Source organism: Patagioenas fasciata, chromosome Z (genome assembly GCF_037038585.1).
Source record: "Patagioenas fasciata isolate bPatFas1 chromosome Z, bPatFas1.hap1, whole genome shotgun sequence".
NCBI classification, from domain to species: domain Eukaryota; kingdom Metazoa; phylum Chordata; class Aves; order Columbiformes; family Columbidae; genus Patagioenas; species Patagioenas fasciata.
The window spans coordinates 18,426,486-18,447,655 of record NC_092560.1 but is presented as its reverse complement, the minus strand read 5'-3'; the positions used below and the strand labels follow the sequence as shown (position 1 = coordinate 18,447,655).

At 37.0% G+C, this 21,170-nt stretch overlaps 1 protein-coding gene across 4 annotated transcripts in view; it reads left to right on the top strand.

The window, feature by feature from the left end:
- DENND4C (DENN domain containing 4C) overlaps window positions 1-21,170 on the top strand; it is a 75,036-nt gene that overhangs the window by 45,801 nt on the left and 8,065 nt on the right. For 2 of the 4 annotated variants that reach the window (XM_065860182.2, XM_071802586.1), the window contains exons 17-30: window positions 118-324; window positions 1,166-1,294; window positions 2,048-2,192; window positions 2,522-2,668; window positions 4,884-5,009; window positions 5,816-5,956; window positions 7,282-8,429; window positions 9,975-10,155; window positions 11,820-11,929; window positions 14,728-14,903; window positions 15,942-16,124; window positions 17,718-17,907; window positions 18,784-19,029; window positions 20,328-20,445. In XM_065860182.2, the coding sequence (XP_065716254.1) occupies window positions 118-324; window positions 1,166-1,294; window positions 2,048-2,192; window positions 2,522-2,668; window positions 4,884-5,009; window positions 5,816-5,956; window positions 7,282-8,429; window positions 9,975-10,155; window positions 11,820-11,929; window positions 14,728-14,903; window positions 15,942-16,124; window positions 17,718-17,907; window positions 18,784-19,029; window positions 20,328-20,445 (3,247 nt within the window). Of the gene's footprint in view, window positions 1-117; window positions 325-1,165; window positions 1,295-2,047; window positions 2,193-2,521; window positions 2,669-4,883; window positions 5,010-5,815; window positions 5,957-7,281; window positions 8,430-9,974; window positions 10,156-11,819; window positions 11,930-14,727; window positions 14,904-15,941; window positions 16,125-17,668; window positions 17,908-18,783; window positions 19,030-20,327; window positions 20,446-21,170 lie in introns of those variants that run through there. The other 2 variants (XM_065860183.2, XM_071802587.1) reach the window with 2 other exon arrangements.

The window sequence follows — 21,170 nt, the reverse complement described above, 5'->3', positions numbered from 1 at the left end:
TGTTTGTCCATTATTATTATTAAATGCTTAAAAAGCCAGTATTAGAGTTAGTAGTGACTTCTAGATGCAGGATGTTACATATTTTGTCTACTTCTTTGTTTTGTTTCACTCTTACAGGAGATAAAAACAGCCCATAAATTAGCCAAGAAGTATTATGTAAGCCCCCCACAGTGGGCTAAGTGCCTCTACAGTCATAGTTACAGCCTATGGTTTATTTGTCTGCCAGCCTACATCAGAGTTGCACATCCCAAGGTCAAAGCACTGCAGCAGGCATACGATGTTCTAATTAAAATGAGAAAAACTGATGTGGAACCACTAGATGAGGCAAGTGCAAATAAAAATGTTAACATAAACATGGAATAGAAGAAAAGGTGCAAATACAGTGTTCTGTGGCCACCACCAGGCTAAGCATACTTACGGTTTGACATGTCTAGAACCAGCTTGAAATGATCTCAAAGAAGGCTGCTTAATAGTCCAACTGGAAATTTATTTCCTTTTTCATCACCAACTGGGTGCAGTACTCCAATTTGGTGTTGCTAGTCTTCTCCCAGACTTCCAGAGCACTGAACAGGCTGCCCAGGGAGGTTGTGGAGTCTCCTTTTCTGGAGACATTCAAAACCCACCTGGACACATTCCTGTGTAACCTCATCTGGGTGTTCCTGCTCCAGTGGGGGGATTGGACTGGATGATCTTTTGAGGTCCCTTCTAATCCCTAGCATTCTGTGACTCTGTGAAAGTTCTTGAATATGCCTGTTTTTTTTTTTTAAACACGCTTTGAATTAATGCTTTGCAACCTTACTGAACTGAAGGAATAAGGAGGTTGTATGCAGCATACCGTTCTTTCAGTAGTATCCACAGGCACAGAGCAGCAAGTTATCCTGCTTTTTGTGTGGGTGTTTCCTTCCCTCCTTTATTTCACAAACAGAAGAGCTGAGTGGAAAAAAATTCGACATTCTCAACAATGTGACCGCTGATGTTATTTCAGCCCGTGTGATTTCCTGTTTAATTTTTGCTCCCTCTTCTGGCTATTGAGTGTTACATACTGAGTAGCTGCTGTCACACGGCTTTCCCTTTTACACGTGTAAATGTTGGAAATCAGAAAAGAGGTTAGACTGTTTCAAAATCCTTGTCGTAAGTCCATTTATGCATTTCTGTATCTTGCCAGGTCTGCTACAGAGTTGTGATGCAGCTCTGTGGACTGTGGGGTCAGCCTGTTCAGGCTGTGAGAGTCCTCTTTGAAATGAAAAATGCTGGGATACAGCCAAATGCAATCACCTATGGTTATTACAATAAGGTAAGAGGAGTCTCGAGCAGGATTGCTGGACCAATGTCTCTCTTGCTGTTGTCGTGCCCCTTGTCCTGTAGCACGTTTCAAATGTTGTTTCTTATGACTCTTCACTTGTATTTTCTGGTTCTGTTGGGCAAGCAATCATTTTGGACATGCTTACAGTTCACTGAATCTACAGTATGTAGTTTTACACTGTTAAGTTTACATTCCTATGCTGTTTGGCTAACCAGAAATTCTGATGAAATACACACTTAAAATGTTTGCAAGTTTTGGAACCTGTCTAGTGCTTCCATCTGTTCCTAGGTGCATCCTTTAAGGTAGCAGGATCCTACATGGATGAAGGATGGAATTAGGCTAGTTGAAGTGGCCTCCCCACCTTTTCTGTGCTTCCAAGTTCCTGTAATATGGTGATGAAACTTCTTAGTGGAGTAGACTGTGTAAAATTAAAGGAAAAGAGATGCTACTATGATCTTTTGTAGCTACTGAAGTATATAAATAAGAATAAAACCTACCATGTTTACTTAAAGAAATCTTGATTTATATCAAGATTATAATATAGCTATATTATAATATAGTTGTTATATCCAGAGCTGCAGGATAAAAGGAAACATCTCATAAAAACTCCAATATTTGTCCTTCTCTTCACATTGCTGACTGGAAATGCTTTTTTTGAGTATGGGAAGAAAAGCTTCTCACCATACTTTATTTCTTAGTTTTACTTTCTTACTATTTTTGTTATTGTAATGTCTCTTTCTGTAGGCAGTTTTAGAGTCTGCTTGGCCTAGCAGTAACCGCAGTGGCATATTCCTGTGGACAAAGGTACGAAATGTAGTTCGTGGTGCAGCACAATTTAGGCTGTGCTTAAAGAAATCAACGGAGAGCCTTCAAGTACCTGTGAAATCAGGTAATAAGCTAAGTGAAATGGATTTATTTCTGCTGAACGAGAGCATGACATCCTTTCTGAGGGACTGCAGCTAACATTGTGGCTTTTACAAATAGAAAATCTGTCCTTAAGTGTATAAAAATTGATAATTGCCAACTTGATGCTTGAAACAGTCTTAGAATGTCTTTAACACACTGAAGAATTAATTGTCTGAGTTCTGTTGGTAGAATTTTGTGTTATTTTGTATGTGCAAGCAAAAATATTTGCTGTTGTCTGAAAAGGTCAGATTTGTTTAAAAACTTGAAAAGTTAAATCCTTTCTTACTAACCAGCTCTCGTTCATGTCTTTAGCTCTGCGGAGTACCACGGGTGGAAGTGATGGGGACATGGTGAGCCATGGTAGCGTGGATAGTTCTAATGATGCTAACAGTGGGGAGCACACTCTCTTCGTCAGTGACTTAGTCAGGCTTGATTCCATTGATAATCACTCTAGCACAGGTACTAGATTCTGATGGGTTTCACTACTAACAGTCCCCCAAGGGGCTAAATTTTCTAGTCTCCTGTTGATTTCCCCTCCACAACCACCACCTTCCCCCCTTCAGGATGTAGAGAATGAAGCATGGAGTTAAACTATGTAAAGAAAAAGAAATACACTGTCATTGGATATTACTCCTTTATGCTAGATCATGCTTCTTTAGTTTAGAGTGAACCATAGCAGAAATACGGTCATGTTAAAATAAAATGTCTTGCTGTAGTCTCATGAACCTTGCTCTTTTTGCTAATCATCAGAAAAGGTATGAAGCCTCTGACATGATTCTGTTCAGTTTTTGCTTACTGTCATTTAGTCATAGAAATGATAGTCTGTGGAAACCTTTCTCTGCATTAAAGGAAAAGTGTGAAAGTTGCTGAGGTTATTAGAAAATAACACTTAAAATGTTGCTCCTTGATCATAATCCAGAAAGACCTAATTAGCATTCCTGGAATTAGTATGTTATGTTTGGTTATAATAAACCATGCTTTTAATGGCTTCTTAATAGTAGCTGCTAAACTTGGAAATAAATACAGAAATTATCAGAACCTTGTCATACATTCTTTATAAGACACCCTGGGAATGGAAAGAGAGGTTATAAGCTGGAGAAAAACTCTGTCTTAAATGTGGTGTGCTCTCTTCCAGACAAACTGGAGTAAAAAGAGTGCACAGGAAATTAATCACTTGATTCTTCATATCTGCTTTAGTACTGATTACATCCTACCTGTGCACAGTCTGAACTAAACTTCCTTTCTGCATGTAACTTCAAAACTTACTGTACAAATGATTCTTGCACACTTTTCATGTTTTTAATATCTTGAGCCCTTCTGTGAAGAGAACTTTGATTCCTGTGCTTCATCTGATATACCTGCCTAGATTACTGAACTTTCCTTCTCTCTGCTCTTTGTTGCTCTGATTTTTCCTCTTTGCTGTCTCTTGGGTGCCACGTTTGTCCTTGGCTATCACGGTGTGGGGTGCAGACTTATATGGTGTGAAGCCTTGCATGCACGTGTGCATTATTTCTACCCTTGAATGTTACTTCTGCAGGTAATTCACCCGTTTATTGATAGGGTGTTTTCACTTCTGTACAGAGCAGGGGTACTAATGTTATTGAAATGATGGTAGAAAATGAAGACCAAGAAATGTCAAAACTTGCTTTTCTATGTAAAAGGTTTTTAATGCAGTAGACAGCTGTAACAATTGATGGCTGTTCAAACTTTATAAATTTAATTATTTTTACATGTTTGCTCTCTCTGGTAAAATAAACAGCAATAATACATATTGTAGATAAATTATGTGTTACTCAGGTTTTATGGAGCTTCCTGGTACCTTTCACACTCAATAACTTGAACTTGAATCTTTTTAAATATTGTCATGTGTTCTAATAGGTACTATAAGGCACATAAATGATTGTGCCTAACATGTTGCTGAGGGATATGTCCCATATAGTGTTTTTGTATTTTTGCATATGCACTCAGATAAAAATAATAGAGAAAAGAGTCTTTCTGGATTGTTTCCTATGGCAGATTTTTTTGACTACTGTGAAATATTGAGGAGTTTTGTTTTTGTTTTTTGTTTGGTTGGTTTTGGTTTTTGGTTTTTTGGGGGTTTTTTTGTGTGTGTGTGGTTTTTTTAAAATTTTTTTTGTTTGTTACAGCTGTTAATTTTAACTGTTAATTTGGAAGAACAGGCTTTTTAAAATATTTAGAGGTTTTGTTGTGTTTTTTTTTTTTTTTTAGTTTTATACTTTGCACTATAGCACCAATCCATAACACAGTTTATGGTAGAATTCTTTTCAGGGATGTATTCATTATTAGAAGCTTGCTCAACTACTGTTGTGCTTGTCTAAATTTCTTTTGTAGATGCATTTGAGAATTTAGCTTGCCCAGCAATGAAATATTTCATGCTAATGAGAAGGGAAAGGAATGAAAGGAGACACACAGCATTATAAGTATTTAGTCACTATAGTGCTCCTGTGGGAATAACTTGTATTTATTATAATAATTAGGAAAGTAAATTTGGATTGTATAGCCTAATTATCTCATCTGTCACCATCACCAATGAACTCTTCTGGTGAAACAAAATGTGAAACAAATTAATTCCAATTCTTTTATTTTCGTATTGGAAAACAAATTTAGGAAATCAAAACAAATCTGAAGCATGTGTTTGTATTCCCTCAAACAGGTGGTCAGTCAGACCAGGGCTATGGATCCAAGGATGAACTTTTAAGAGATGATGGGGATAGTCTTCATTCAACTGAAACACAAGTAGAGAAAGATACTTCTTCTAAAGCTGAAGACCTAATAGGAGGTTAAGTATGCATGTTTACATTGATAAAGGCTTTTTGTAATAAATCTGCTTCATGTATTAGATTACCACAAATACTTAATGTATTGAATTAATAATTTTGCCAGGGTCAAAATGTGACTGTATGAAATCTGGTGGACCACTTATGTACCCTAGGTAATATTACTAGCAATGGAATACATACAGGTAGAAACAGCCTTTTATTAGACTAATTCAATATAGAGGGAAAAATGGGGCAAGTGCTGGGGGAACTAGTATTTTATATTCGGTTCCTCTCATTTATATATTTGAAAAAATGACCATTTCTTTAGCTATACAAGTTGACTTAATAAACACACTACTTTTTCCTTGAAACTCTTCTCAGCTGCAGAAAAAATGGTCATCTCCTGTCTTCTATCAAGATTTTGTCCTTAGTCTTGCTGTATTTTGTCTCTCTCATTGATGAATCTGTTTCATATCTGTGTTACTATATCCTTAGTGTTAGTTAGGGCTTCAAAAACTGTCATTAGACAAAGAGCCCTGCTTGAAAATCTGAGAACTGCTGTTGCTGCTCTACTTTGGTTAGTTGAAAAAATATGAAAGGAAGAAAATGGCATGTGCTCTAACCTTGTGAACAGCATGGTGCTCTCTGCATAATACTATGTACTGTCATCTCTCTGGGTATTATTTCCAGGAAATGCATGATACCTAGTAGGACTGATCCTTTAGGTTGAAATCACATAAGGGAGCAGTGTTTGAGTTTCTATTTTCCATAACAGTGCAAGTGAAATTATTTCATTATATTAACTAAAGTTCACATTCTCTTGTAGAGGATTGTGCTGTGAAACCTGATGAAAAGCAACAACTGAATATAGAAATTCATAGTCCAACAGACCCACCTGTTTGGGGTAACAGTATTGTGAAAGTTCCATCTGGCATTTTTGATAGCAGTGGAAGGAAAAGCAGTGGTGGTGAGTCGTTGGGTGAAACAAAGCTTGCTAAACTCCTGATATTGTTGTGCTATAGTGTTTTGCAATCTTTTTCATGCTAGGGAAAAAAAAAAAGGAACTTCTGTTCAAGGTGCAGATATCTCACACAACGTTTGTTTTCCACCTTTGTCCTTTGCAGGTGAATTAGAAGGAACTTGTGAATTCTAAGATTGAAACTCACTGTTGAGTAGATTGAAATCAAGATTTTTCCTGTCCCGCACTGATAGTGTTTCAGTGATGTACTAGAAAACCAAGAAAATTAGGGTCTTCACTCTTGATTTTCTCACCTAAACATTGCTGTCCTTGGACAAGTCTCTTTTGTTTATTTGGCTTACATTGCCATTGTACAATCTGGGAATGATGCATGTTGTCTTTGTGCCATACAAAATTTACTTACGTAGCTGGAGCTATATAATGAGGTAGACTTATGGATATATAAAAGCTAAATCTTGGGTCTCATTTTTTTCTGCTTTTGTGCCTATCTTTGACTAAGGCAATGTAGTCCACTTCAGTGTAGTTTAATAGTAAATGATAAAGTCTTAGACAAGAAGTTGCCCAGAACCTGTCTGGCAATCACAAGAGCCGATGACTAGTTAAGAAGCAGCATTGATGTGAGACTCAAACATCCTCCAGCAGTGGATATGGTTCATCGAGTCCTCTGTTGGGATCCTAATACAGTAAAATTCCCTTGATTATGCAGGTTTTTTCCTAGCCAACACAGTTTTCTAGCAATAAATACTCCCAATTCCTCCAAGGAAATCACAATAAATACAAGATTAATTCATGTCTTCCACATGCTTATTTTAATCAGCTTTTCCTAAATATGGCTTTGTCATAAATAAAATAATGCTTCTGTGTTGTGCAGACACACACACTAGGGTTTTTTCAGAACCAGAATGAACTACGGAGTTTAATATATAGATCTGTGAATATACCTCTGGGGGAAAAAAAAAAAAAATATATATATATATATATATGAGAGCAATTTTCCCTGGTGATTGTACTTTCCTTCAGTTCATGGATGTAGTACCTCCTCTCTGTTGGGTGTTGGCACAGGGAAAGGAGGAAGAAGCCATGAAAAGCTTTGACTTCAAGGAGTCAAAGAGGAGATTACTTTTTATCTGCAGGATGCCTTTGCAGCCTGTAAAATACCTTGTTAATTCTAGTGTAAGTTCTTAATGGATAACTTGAGATTGTAGTACTCCCTATCTTATCACCAGTAAGGAGATGAGGAGATTTCATATGATTTTAGGAAATAAACATTTTTGGTGGCTATGGATACCATATTAATGCCTTTTCTCTTTTAGAAACTGGTTCTAGCCCACTGTTTGTAACTCAGGATTCAGTTGAAGATGTAGTCTTCGGTGATGTTTCTCCTAAGAAGACAAGTGAAAAAGGACAGAAGAGGCAGAAACTGTTTTCAGAGAGAAGCTGCAGTTTCAGCAGTGAAAGCAGAGCTGGAATGCTGCTGAAAAAAGGCAGCTTGGACTTGCATTCTAAAGAAATAGCAATAATGATGGGAGCAGATGCCAAGATCCTAACAGCAGCTTTATCTGGGGCCAGAACCTCACCATGTCATATGAATAAATCCAACAGCTCTGAAAGTATTGTTGACCAACAGGTTTCTAGCATAAGTGGCACTTGGAGTTGTGTGACTGAGAATGATTGGGAACTGGAGCATAAGTCTTCACCGGTGCTAGAAGAACCTGGGGAAGGACAGGAGCATCTTGAGAATGGGAGAGACGAAAACATGAACACAGTGGAAGACATGAACCTTGAACAGTCAGCTGAGTCCAAAACCCAGAAACTGGAATCCAGACATGAAACTACTAAGAGGAATAGCTTTTATGGAGTGGTTAAGCCTATTGAAAGGGAAGATGTTGAAGTAGGCTTGGACCCTTTATCTTTGCTGGCTACTGACAGCACACAACCAAGGCATCCAGAATTTGAGGAAAAGTTGGTGTCACCAGTTGCAGCACGTAATTTGGCAGATGAAATAGAGAGCTATATGAATCTGAAGAGCCCATTGGGTAGTAAGTTTCCCAGCATGGAACTGCACAAGCCAGACAGGGAAGTGGAAGCCTCAGGTACACTTGGTCACTCCCAAGAAAGGAGGTCAAGCCTGCCTTTGGATCCTGTCCTGCCATCTCCTGAGTCTTACGAAAATCGGAAAAGTCCTTCTGTGTCCAGATCCAAAACATTCACTGGACGACCAAAGCAGCAAACTCATCCACGAGTTCAAAAGGAGCGGTCTTCGTCTTTGACAGGACTGGGTCGTTCTTCTCCACATGGCTCGTTAGGATCTGTCGTAACAACTTTATCCAATCTGAAGTTAGACAATATACTGTCTGGACCAAAAATGGATGTTCTGAAATCAGGCATGAAACAGGCTGCCAATGTGGCCAGTAAGATGTGGGGAGTTGTAACTTCAGCATATAGTTACTCGGATGAAGAGGCAAGTGCTTTTCAATATGAAAAATTTGGGGAGGAAAAGAGGGATAACTTCTGTGTCCAGAAGATTACTTCACTTTATTAAGTATTAACTTTTATTAGCTAATAAAAACTGTATTTTATGTATGGTGGAGTTTTCCTCTGTCATTAAAAAAACCCGCTTTTCAGACAGAAGCAAATTAAGTGGTCTTGATGCAGTAAACTGACTTTTTGTTCTAAGCATTCCTCCTCCCATTTATTTATTGATCTTTTTATTAATATTTAGATTTAAAGAAGCTGCACCAAGAAAACCTAGTAAGAAAAATTTATGTTGTCTTACGTGGTATCATACTGCTTGTCTTATCTTAAAAAAATAAGAAAAGGTTGTGAAAACAAATCACAAACCTAAGAAATTAGGTTGGTGAGAATTAAAGTTGAAAGTACTAAGGGACAGCCTGAGGCCTAGTAAATTCACTTTTCAGGAGTCTGGAAACTAAATGTTATGCTTCTTGTGTGAGCACACTTGATTAACAGACTCTTTTTCAGAGAACATTTCGAAATATAATGACACAAATGAAAGAACAACATGGGAGGGATACAACTTCCTCCTTTCCATATACATGTTGTTGTTGTTCCTCTGGACATAGTTTTCTCTCCTAGAAAGGCCTCTGCTCGATCCATTTAACCCCTGGAGCTGATGTTTGGCTTTAAGTATCTTCTGTCTTCCCTCTTCAGGCTTTTAAGATAGCTTCTTGATGACTTTTTCAAGTTCTCCCTCCTTTCCCAAACCTCCATAAAAGGTGGGAAAGGGGAAGATAGGTGTCTAGCTTTATATCTACATGAAACCAATTTAAGTGATGTTAGTAATGGGGTCCTTTCTATTAAATACAAAAAACTTTTTTTTTTTTTTAACCAGATTATGCCTGTGATAGTGAAAACTCACTGATTTACTTTCTTTCTCGAGTTTGTTTTTTTTACCTGTGACCTGTGTGCCTTTCTATTATACTGAGCTATTCTGTAGGACTTTGTTCAATAGTGTATTGTAATCGCCTTAACGTGACTGATTTTAATTTCCTTCAAGGATCTTTTCATTCTTTCTTCTATTAATTCTGCAACTTCCTCAACTAGTATCCTAATGATTATACTTTGTCACACCTTGTGTCTTAGTGACTATGTTATTTCTGCATCATTTTAGCTGGTATGTCCTCAATTCTGAAAATATAAGACCATTTTTCCTTAATTTTGCATATTGTGTACCAAATCACTGTTTCTGCATAATTTTTCCTGTTTCTCTTGTAATGAAGAATTTTACATCCCTGTCACTTTGTTTGATATTCAGCTAAGTATTTTCACTGCTAAAGCCTTTTGTCTTTCCAATATCCTTCTGTTTTGTCCAATGCTTGTTCTTTTTGGGGTTATGTAGATTCATTTAACATCTAATAATTTTTTTTACGTCAGGATTTCATCTTAATCTGCTACTTGAATTATTTATTTATACAATAAAGTCGGAAGTCCCCTGGTGGATCTGGAAGTACTCAAAAGTGCTAATTTTCTTCTTCTTGTATTAAAGGAAGAACACAGTCGACCAGACTTTAACTTCCCTACTGGTTTTGAAGATAATATTTTAGGAGATACTCTGCCACCGAGAACTGGAGTCCCAGGACTAATTACAAATGAGCTTGCACAAAGCACTACTAGTCTTGGCAGTAGCAGTAGCAGTGGAGATGCAGGAAGACAGCATTACAGTGCAGGTGAGATTTTTCTCCACCCTTCCCCGCCCTCATTTGTTTATAATATAACAAACAGGGAAAATTATTATGTGTGAAATCATTCATAACAGTGGAAGCTATGTTAATGTTAAATTACTTCAAGTACAACCAAATTTGTGCTTCCATTCTGTTCTCTTGCAGTAGCAAACAGCTAATGCTTCTGTCTTTGTTAAATGTAAAAACTTTTATATGAAACACAGGGATTTAACTGCAAAAATACTTCCTCTCTGCATGTAATAGGAAGATTCCTAGCTAGTTTTAGTCAGGAACTCCTGCTTATTCATGTAAAGTCATAATATCCTGAAAGTTCATGAGATATTAATACAGAAAAGCAGAGCAGTGTTCAAGAACTGCAAATAGTTGCATAACTGAGGCAGATCTTTTGAGGAAAAAAACAAACAAACAAAACAATAAGACAAAACCAAAAACCAACAATACCAAACCTACACAAAGAAACAAAACCAACCCCATAGCCCCAATCCCATAATAAAAACAAAGCAATGCACACCAAAAACGCATTTGCTTTACTGTGGAATAGGAGGCATTGGATGCATACTTGATTTGAAGCTGTGAAGGTAAATAATTGGGAAATATATGCCTATTGCTAAATTGTCCTATTTTTAATTTTGTTTTCCCCACAGTTCTAAAACTGGATGAAGTTAATCTAATCATTTTCAGTATGGATTTGATTTGATTAGATTTGATTATTATGTTGGGAAAAAGGTGTGTTGCTGAACCAGCTTGGGGTTTGGTGTAGCTCTCTTTGCAGTACTTTAATGATGCAAATATCATAAAGCCATCTGCCTCAAGATAGGAAGAACTATCTTGCGGGCTGGACATAAACTGACCCTGTCTAGCAAAATCTCGCTGAGATACCTTCTAGTTCCAGTTAGTCAGAAGGGTTATAAGAAGTATCTATAAAGAGTGGCAGCCACCAACTGGACATACAGAATTTTCTCACAAGCATAAACTTTAGCTGAAGAAGCAGAGGAGCCTTCTTGATGACAAGGGGACTGTAGTAGTGATTTTTTTGAATGGGAAAGTTTGACTAGGCTTGTCAGAAGTAATGCTTCCTAAAACTGATTCTGTCATTTCCATCTGGAAAATATATTCAAATTCCTTTTCCCCTTCTTCTGGACAAAGCTTTTCACCCTAAAACCCAGCCTTGCCAAAGAAAGATTCTTTGTTTTACTGCGATGTTAGGCATAGAAAACTTAAGCACAGTAATAGCATGTCTGGTATCACGTGTCTTGCCTAGTATTGCCCTTCTTTTTGCCTTTTACATATAGATGTATCATTCAAGAAATCTTGAACCACTTTTTAGAGTTTGTATATTGAGCAATCTTACTGCTCTCTGCCATTCCTTATTCTTTCTTCATATTTTCAGATGTTGTTCACAGATGCTTTTTCTTTCTTTTACCATTTTGTGATATAGTGTTAGACAAAAATAGCGTTGAAATGTTAATCATAAAAGTGATATTTCTCTATTTTGTAATTACAATATCAGTGTAGTTCCAGAGCTAAACATGTCTTTGGAGATCATCTGGTACAATTTTATGTCTTGGTTGAGCAGAAAGTATTTTATTTGTGAATGGGTGAACTATTCTTTCCTTGAATACAAGACCCAAGCAACTGTTTCTGTACAGGTGAAATTTCATTCCCAAGAAGTATGAAAGTTCTGGATTCTGAGAAGTCAGAGCACAGCTCTTCACATAATACTAGTTTATCCAGCATTTTCCAGAACTATGCAATGGAGGTAAGATTAATAGACTTACAGACAAAAGATATAATTATTTAATATTACTGCATTAAATACCTGTTTCGTTGGATTGTGGTTGATTTTTCAAAACAATTTTTTCCATGTTTCTACTGCAAAGATGCCTAATTCTTTTAGCCCAGGGTATTACACTAGCTTTAAAAAAGGGAAATGTGTTATTATAAATAGTTTTACGTATCTGTCATATATAGACAGAAGACACAATTGAGGGAAGGATCAAAACTTGAAGTGAGACAGAAATTAGAGAGGAAACAGTTTGGTTTTTTTTTCTTTCCCCTTTCAATCTTTTTGCTTGTTCTTTCCCTTTATTAAAATTATGCGTTGACATTAAATAATTGTGGTGGGTTGACTACAGCCAGCAGCTAAGCCCTCACCCAGGCACTTGGGTGCTTCCCCTTCATTAGGATGAGACAGAGAATTGGAAGAGCAGAAGCAAGAAAAAAAGCTTGAAGGCCAAGACAAAGTTTAATAAGTGAATTGGGGGAGAAAGAACGGAAGGGGGACAACACAAAACAAGTGATGCAAAGGCAAACAGTCAGCACCATGACACCACAAGCAACAGCTACCTTGGAAAAACTCCCCCCCCCACACCCCATTTATCAATGATCATGATGTTACATAGTGTAGTTTTGGTCAGTTGGGGTCCGCTGTCCTGGCTTTGTCCCCTCCCAACCTCTTTGTGCACCGCCAGCCCTCTCACTGGGGCAGAATCTGAGAGACAAGACGATGATGGTGTGTAAGACACTGTTCAGCCATAGCAAAGACATTGGTGTGCTATCAACACAGAGATGGTCACCAGTCTAGAACACAGCACCATTAAGTCTGCTGTGAAGAAAATTAACTTCATCCCAGCCAAACCCAGCACAATACTGATTTATTATCTCTCTCTGTTTCAGTTATCATTTGTAGCTGCTTTCAGACTTCAGGTACATAGGAAATGGTCACTGCATTTCCTTTGGTTGCTTTTCTTTAGGTGTCATGTTATTTTGCTAGGTCTTGTGTAATTTTCTTTTATGTTTGATCTTCTGGATATTTAGGTTTGTCAAACTTTTGCAGTGCCTTGTATAAGAGACATAGCATAATAAAAGAAAAGATGTTGCTGTTGGGCTAATATCTAAAATATGTTATATGCCGTGTTGATCTAAAAGATATGCTGTGATTGGTGGTTTTTTTTATTTTATTTCCTGTGAGAGTGAAACAGTAAAGTAAAAGGAGGCCTAAAGAATAAGGATTATAGACCATTCTTCAGCTAGTACGGGGTTATATTTTACAATCTTTTCTAGAGTTCTCAATCTAGTTTAGTGATGAGACTTTTGCTAGGTAAAAAAACCCAACTTCCTGTTTTTTCTGCTTGCATTGGGCATGTGTGGCAAGGTTTTGGCAGCAAGGAGGCTAAAGGGCTGCCTTTTGTGAGAAGCTGCCAGAAGCTTCCCCTGTGTCTGACAGAGCCGATGCCACCCAGCTCCAAGACGAACCTGACACTGATCAAGACTGAGCCATTCAGGGACAGTGGTAGAGCCTCTGGGATAATGTATTTAAGAAGGGGTAAAAACTGCTGCATAACAGCAACCAGAAGAGGAGTGAGAATCTGTGAGAGAAACAGCTCTGCAGATACCAAGATCAGTGAAGTGCAGTAGTGCAGGAGGAGCCCCAGGTGGTGGAAATTCTCTTGCAGCCCATGGAGGTCCATGGTGGAGCAGAGACCCACCTGTAGCCTGTGAAGGACCCCACGTGAAAGCAGGTGGATTCCTGAAGGAGTCTGTGACCCCATGGGATGCATGCACTGGAGTGGGCTCCTGGCAGGACTAGTGGCCTCATGGAGAGAGGAGCCCACACTGGAGCAGTCTGTTCCTGAAGGACTGCACCCTGTGGAAGGGACCCACACTGGAGCAGTTCATGAACATCAGCCCATGGGAAGAACTTAAATTGGAGAAGTTTGCAGAGGACTGTCTCCTGTGGGACGGACCCCGCGCTGGAGCAGGGAGGAATGTGAAGAGGAAGGAGTGGCAGAGACAACCTGTGATGAACTGACCGCAAGCCCCATTCCCCATCCCCCTGTGTACTGGAGAATTCATCCCCCTGGAGCATTCAGGAGTGAAGCTGAGCCCGGAGGCTCAAAAGGGCTGAGAAGGGAGGAGTAGGGAAAAAGTGTTTTAAGGTTTGGGTTTTATTTCTCATTACCCTACACTGACTACTGATTGGCAATAAATTAAATTAATTTCCCCAAGTCAAGTCTGTTTTGCCTGTGACAGTAACTGATAAGTGATCTCAGTGATCAGCCAGCCAGAGTCAACCCACCACACCACTATAAATGTTTCTTTTGTGTTTGGTTATTGGGGTTTTTTTGATTTTTTTTTTTTTTTTGGTCATTTGTAGGGTTTTTAGTTGTTTAGGTTTGTTGTTGTTGTTGTTGTTGGGGTTTTTTTTTCTCTTTTGGAGAAGTAGACATGCATTTACTTATACAATTCCAAACAATTTATGTAAGCTGAAGGTTTCACAGGAATAAGCAATTGTAAATGCTAAAGTAGTAACATTTCAGGGTAATGCTTTTTCCAGGTCTCAAAATACCTAACCAAAATGAATTCTTAGTATTTGCATTTCATAGGTAAAAGTTGTGTGGACAAGATAACTGAGTATGGTGAGTAAGTAGTGATGAAATCATGCCTCCCAGCTGGCATTCTGATACCTGTTAAACTCCTGTGGATATTAAGCCTATAAAGCCCATTATAAAAGAACGTGAAGACAAGACTGAGAGTATACATTCTTTGCTGTTCTAGGTGTTGATGTCAAGCTGCTCTGAATGTAGAGCTTGTGGTGCTTTGGTTTATGATGAAGAAATTATGGCTGGGTGGACAGCAGATGATTCAAACTTGAACACTACTTGTCCTTTCTGTAAAAGTACCTTCTTACCTTTACTTAATGTTGAATTTAAAGACCTACGTGGTTCTGCAAGGTTAGTGGGTTTTATAGATGCTCTCTTTCTGCCTTGGCACTTGTACATGATTATATTTTTTCACAAAAGGATCTTAGTTTTATCTCCCAATATTTTTGTTTAAGCGTTCACAAGAATGTCAGTGTCTGTTTGACACTCGTGGTTGTACTGAAAGAAATTGTAAGTCATGTAAACTATTGTTTCGTTGTAAAACAGCCAAAAAGCAAAGAATTGATTGCCTTTTTACCACTTCTTCTTTTCATATATTTTTGTAAGTGTAACTATACAGAAGGTATAAGTGTTTTCATTTTGTTTAGTTTTTAGAAGAAAGCTAATAAATTGTGAACTTTTTAGAAGCATATGAAACAGTATATACATCTGTCAGCATAGAATTTCTCCCAAATTAAATTTACTAACAGCTTTGAGTTACAAATGCTCCAGTTTACTCTTTCTCCAGTAGTTCTCCAGTTTAAGCTTCTCAGCGTATATTTTTTACCTCTTTTAATTGCATTGTGAAGACTGGAACTTATTTTTAAGGTAATTTAAAATGGATTTTCACTGTAGTGGTTATTGCTGTGAAACAGCTTCCATTAGTGTTCTCTAAAACTAAAACTGAACATCTGTAGAGTGTGTACTTAAAAACCTTAGCAAAGCAAGACACATTCCTGTTATCTCATGCCTGTAATAGTGTGGGGTCTTCTAGTCTGTAATGTCGTATTACAATATCACCCATTTTCAGTGGTGTGTCAGCTATCGATGTGTTGTTGCTGATTAGGAACCACAACAAACTAAAGTCACTTGTAATGATTTATGTCCAGCATAGCATTACCTGTCTTGCAGATCAAATCTCTATATGTGTTTATTTACTCTGCCCATATGCGTTGCAGTGGAGGAAGCAGGATGATGTTTGTGTCCAGTTGTCAAGAATTTTAATGTTGTGCTTCCTTATTTTTGCTACTTTTTGAAAGTAAATGTAGAAAATAATAACTTTTAAAATTGCTTTATGCTTACATCTTAATCTTTTTATTTCTCTCCCATCCCATTCATGTTATAACTTAGCTTTTTCCTGAAGCAAAGTACCTCGGGAGATAGTTTACAGAGTGGTACTCTTCCATTAACCACGGATCCGTTGGAGCAGAAACTGTTGTCCAGTCCAGTTGTTGGTGACTTGATCAGTTTTTCAGATCACCCACAGTCCAGCCATACCATAGCTGAAGAAACGGGCTCTGCAGCTGAGCAGAGGTAGGTAAACGAGGGTTGTTAGTTCTGTCAAAAATATATCAACACTTCCAATATTTCTCCTGTGTTTCTAAAGTCAAGGTTGGCTTATGTACCAAATATGGTGGACAGGTAGAATTGTGACCTGACAGTGGTCTGTTTCCCCTCATTCTTTTTGCATGTTTTAAGTGTGTTTTTATCAATTTGAAATAAGCTGGTTCCACTAAATGATTGGGTTTTCGAGTTACAACTGTCAAAATAAATTCTCAGGACCATCCACTATTGAGTATAGATAAAGCTTCTACTCAGTATTGTTAGAACACACTCACCTTTTAAAGATACACAGAAATTTAAGCAACTCTTTTCCTTATGTTTAGAATTAAACAAGAAGGGCACTGTATTATGGGGAAAAATAAGTCAATTTTCTGGAACACACTTCTTTAAGAGAAACCTCTGGGAGCCCTCAACTCTCATACTGAGCTTGTCTCCTATGACAAGCAATACTGGTATAAAACTGAAACTCAGAAAGACAATATGACTTTTGAAACAGTTGGAGCAAAGAAGCATATTAAGGAGAAGGTGTCATGCTGGAAGGGGGAAGAACTGAAATAGTGCTGTTATGAATTTTGACCTTTTTGCTGGGATTTAATGACATTTTATTGTAAAAGGCTAGTGTGCTTGTTGCTGGTTGTTTTGTTTGTTTTCTAATCATTATTCGGTTTGGAATTCCTGAGCATCAATGCTCCTGAACTAACAAGTTAATGCCTGTATCAGACTATTGGAAGTTAAATATTTTAAACTCTAAAAATTAATGGTGTTATTTCTTATCTTTATCTCTTAACTCTGGTGTAATATATTTTTAACTAAAGACAAATTTAGGAGTGAGGGTCACCTCTAAATGAATCTCTTCCCTCTCTTTACAGATTATTTGGAAGCAGATATTTTCTGTTTCACTTGATGTTTTTTCTTCTTTATTACGTATTGTAGTTGAATTGATTTTATTCATTGTTTCATTTATAACATGCACAAAATTAATATTCGTAGATCTGCAAGTGCCTTGATTGTATTAATTAAATTTGACAAGCCTGTAATAGAAGTTTGCTTAAATTAACTTGTTGGATTAAGTTGATGCTTACAATTTTATTTTTTTCAGTTATTTGTGCATGCAATTTATAAATAGTTTTCTGTAATATTTTTTTCTCTGCTTATGACATTTAGAGAAAGTAAATAGAAAGAAAAGAGAAAGTAAAAACAAGCATAGTCAGAACAAGATAGTCTTTGTGTGTTGACAAAACTGTGGATTGCTGTTTTTCTAAGCAAGGTGAAGCTGTACCAGCGTAATGGTACCTACACAGAACTGCAGTGCATTCAGATTTGTGTCTTAGGTTACACCCAGCTGCTTTTCTTGAAGGATGGTTATACTGTTCTGAAGGGCATTTTGTTTTGTTTTTTTTTTTTTCCCCTAAACTTTGGAGGTAACTGGGCAAATATGATTCCTTGTTCATAGAGAAACTCGATTTGGGATACTTAATTGGCAGCCTTTCTCTGCTTCCTTCCTGTTGCCATAGGAATGCTGAATAGTTTCATATTAGCATATTCTCTCTAAAATCCAAACAGTGATGTGGTAGAAGAACAGAGTAAAGATCCTAGAACCATGAAGACATCTGTCAATAATCCACTAAAAAGGGGAGTGTCCTTGACTCGGAGCCACAGTGTTGGAGGTCCACTGCAAAACATTGATCTTTCCCAGAGACCGTCTCATGGCATTTCAACAGTTAGTCTTCCAAATAGTTTGCAAGAAGTTGTGGTAAGTTGAGAAGCTGCGCATTCAGTTGACAGCAAAATATTGAATGCAATGAACTTACAATGAATAGCGTTTTACTGCTATCGTTCTTGTCTCTTTGGAGAAATGGGAATGGCCAAGCATATTATCATGTTCTTATGACAAAAAAAAAAAAAAAGAAAAAAAGTCTTGGTTCGGTATATCTAAAATTGCATTTTCAGTACAGTGTAGAAACGATGCTGCTTGATTTGAAATGTTCTCTCTAGCAGAATAAAGCTAATCTTTGTCTTTCTAGTACTGGAATTTTGTTTTAAAAATAACTCAACTTCTACAACAGACTACACAAAATATTGCGAACAACACACTGTAGCAAGAGTGAAAGTTTGTTCCTTTTCCACACATTTACTTACACTCATCTATATTCTTCTAGGTTGACCTGTTCAGTGGATGGGTAGGTAAAGTAAGAGGGAGTACTGAGACTATTACTTTATTCTGGCATGTGAAGCAAAGTGTTTCTGCACTCTCCTTGTGCTTTTATTGACAAGAAGCTGTTTTTTAACATTCTTCTGAAATCTCTATTGCCACTGGCTTAGTACCAGTTTAGATAGCTTGAAACTGCACAATCAGGAAAAAGTTATAACAGATTAGCATTTTATTTTTTTCACATCATAGAGCAACCTTAGGTGATTGTTCTTTAGAGTTAAGAAACACCTCAACAGTCAAAACTGCTAATGGTACTAAAGTTATTGTGTGTTCAGTACTTCCAGAGACTTCTTCCAAATATCGAAAGAAAATGGGGGTTTTCAGGGCAAGGAATCCTGAAGAGTATTTCTGGAAGAAAAACCTTTAATTTTGTAACAGTAACAAAAAATTATTTTGTTTGTGTTGTTTTGTCTTTAGGATCCTTTAATAAAAAGACCTAACCCTCTACCTGTATCTGTACCCTACTTGAGCCCTTTGGTACTGCGTAAGGAGCTTGAATCACTGTTGGAAAATGAGGGAGAGCAAGTAATTCATACATCCAAATTCATCAATCAACACCCCATAATTTTCTGGAACCTAGTTTGGTATTTCCAACGGTTGGATCTACCTAGCAACTTACCTGGACTCATTCTAACATCTGAACATTGTAATGATGGAGTGCAGGTAAGTGGCCATTAGAAATGCAGGTACTAGAGTAAACTGAATTTGAGAGTTTGGTTCAAAAAAAGTTGGCAAGTCATTTCTGAGCAGTTTGGGTCTAGATTCCTGGTTTTTATAATACAAGTAGATAGGTTTGTTTTCTGCAAGGAATCTTGAAGAGATATGAGTGAAAACAGTAATCAAATTCTAGTCAAGCTCTTCTGTTTTAAAAAGCCAGAGAGTAAGATTCATTAAAGAGAAGGCTGATACATAGGAGGAGACAAGATGTGTCTGTGGAGAACTCACAAATTGCAGTACATTGTAATCCACATAGTGTGGGTTACATACTTCATTATAATAAACCTTTTAAGTTATTGATCAATATGATGTGTTCTTTTCCATTAATAGTTTTTGCTATTCAAACTCCACTGAGTTTCATTACTGTATGAATGGAACAAAATAATGTAGATTGGATGCTATCTTTTGAGTATTTTGCTTTTCCTATTTTAAGGAGCAGATGTTTTTCTGAAACCTGTATGATTTTTGTTTGTAAATACCAAATTCGATAGGTAATTGTACACGATGAACACACAAAAGTAATATTTTTCTATCTATTTGTATGCACTTTAGTTTTAAAATTCTCTCCCTCCGTTTACAAAAAAAACCCGCCTAGAACCAAGAACAATTTTCCCAGAGTTGTGGTTGAAGACCAATACTGATGAAATATAAAACATGATGGGAAAATACTGTGCATTAGCAAGGAAAAAAACAACATGGGGCATAGTATCCTGTCATTACTAGTTTAGATTGACACATTAGTGGTAAATTTTTCTTGCCCACCCATTCTTATTGTATTAGTGATTCCAGAAGCACTTAATTTTATAAAATAATTATGAAACTACTGTTTTGAGTGCCATATATTTTAAATGGAAATAAATGGTTGATGTTTGTATGCAAATACTTTTTTTTTCTGTTTGTTGGGAAGACCAACACACAGATGTGAGAAAACACAAAGGTATAGCAAGACAAGTAGTACAAATCAAGTAATGTGTTTGGTGCATGAAAAATATTTTTGGATATATAATAATAAATATTTTCTTCAGATATCTGTGGAAAGCAGAATGCTCTTCATACATTAGGCTAAACTAGAAAGGGCAATTAAATGTTGCAGTACTTGTGCCTTCCAACAGAAGACAACTATTGCTGTTTGTTGGATTCAAGATAAATAAACATTTTTTGTTTGTTGTCAAAATGAGTAAAATAGTGGATAAGAAGACTGTACTGATGTTTTTAAAACATTTTGTCTTTCCTCATGTTTTTAGCTTCCTTTGACATCACTTGCTCAAGACAGCAAGCTAGTATACATCCATCTTCTGTGGGACAATATCAACCTCCACCAAGAGCCAGGGGAGCCTCTGTATATATCTTGGAGAAATCTCAGTAAGTAAAACAAATGTTACAGAAAGCAGAGGGAGCAGAGGCTATGGAAAGAAACAGGGTTTTAGTGTCTGAAGTGCACGTGGCCCATCAAATTGAAAAGATTTTTTAGTGTGTGAAGCATCTGCAATCCCTTAGGTACTTAACATAGTCTTGGTGTCAAATTATTTTTGAAAATATCTTACTCATCTGCGTGAAAAGGTATGTTATCTGTTCTTTATATTTCATATACTTATAAACAGGGTGGGAGGATTTGCTTTAGATGAGTTGCTAAATAGGCTTCACCTGATTTGAATGTTTCACTTAATTATCTGGTTATATTTTATGCAGGCATGAAAAAGAAGACTGTTTTACAATTAAGTATCTTGTGTTTCTATAAATGAGTGGAAGGTCACACAATCCATTAATGTGTACATTGAGCAGCCTACTTGACTGTCAAAAAGCAAGATTCAATAAGGCCTTTGTCTACCATAACTTCATTTGTAAGGAAGAAAAAACAGGCAGACTACTTATGAGAAATCTGGGCTTTCATTACTTCTGATCAGCAAAAACCATTTGTTCACCAAAACCTCTCAGTCTGCGCTTTAACTTTTAACAACTCTGCTAAAGACTATGTAACACACTAATTCTGGTTTTAAGGAAGAAAAAAAGGAGTTTGTTTAAAAGTGTCCTAAAAACAGACAGACTGATCAAAAAATTACAGTCAAGAGCACAGAATAAAGTATGTT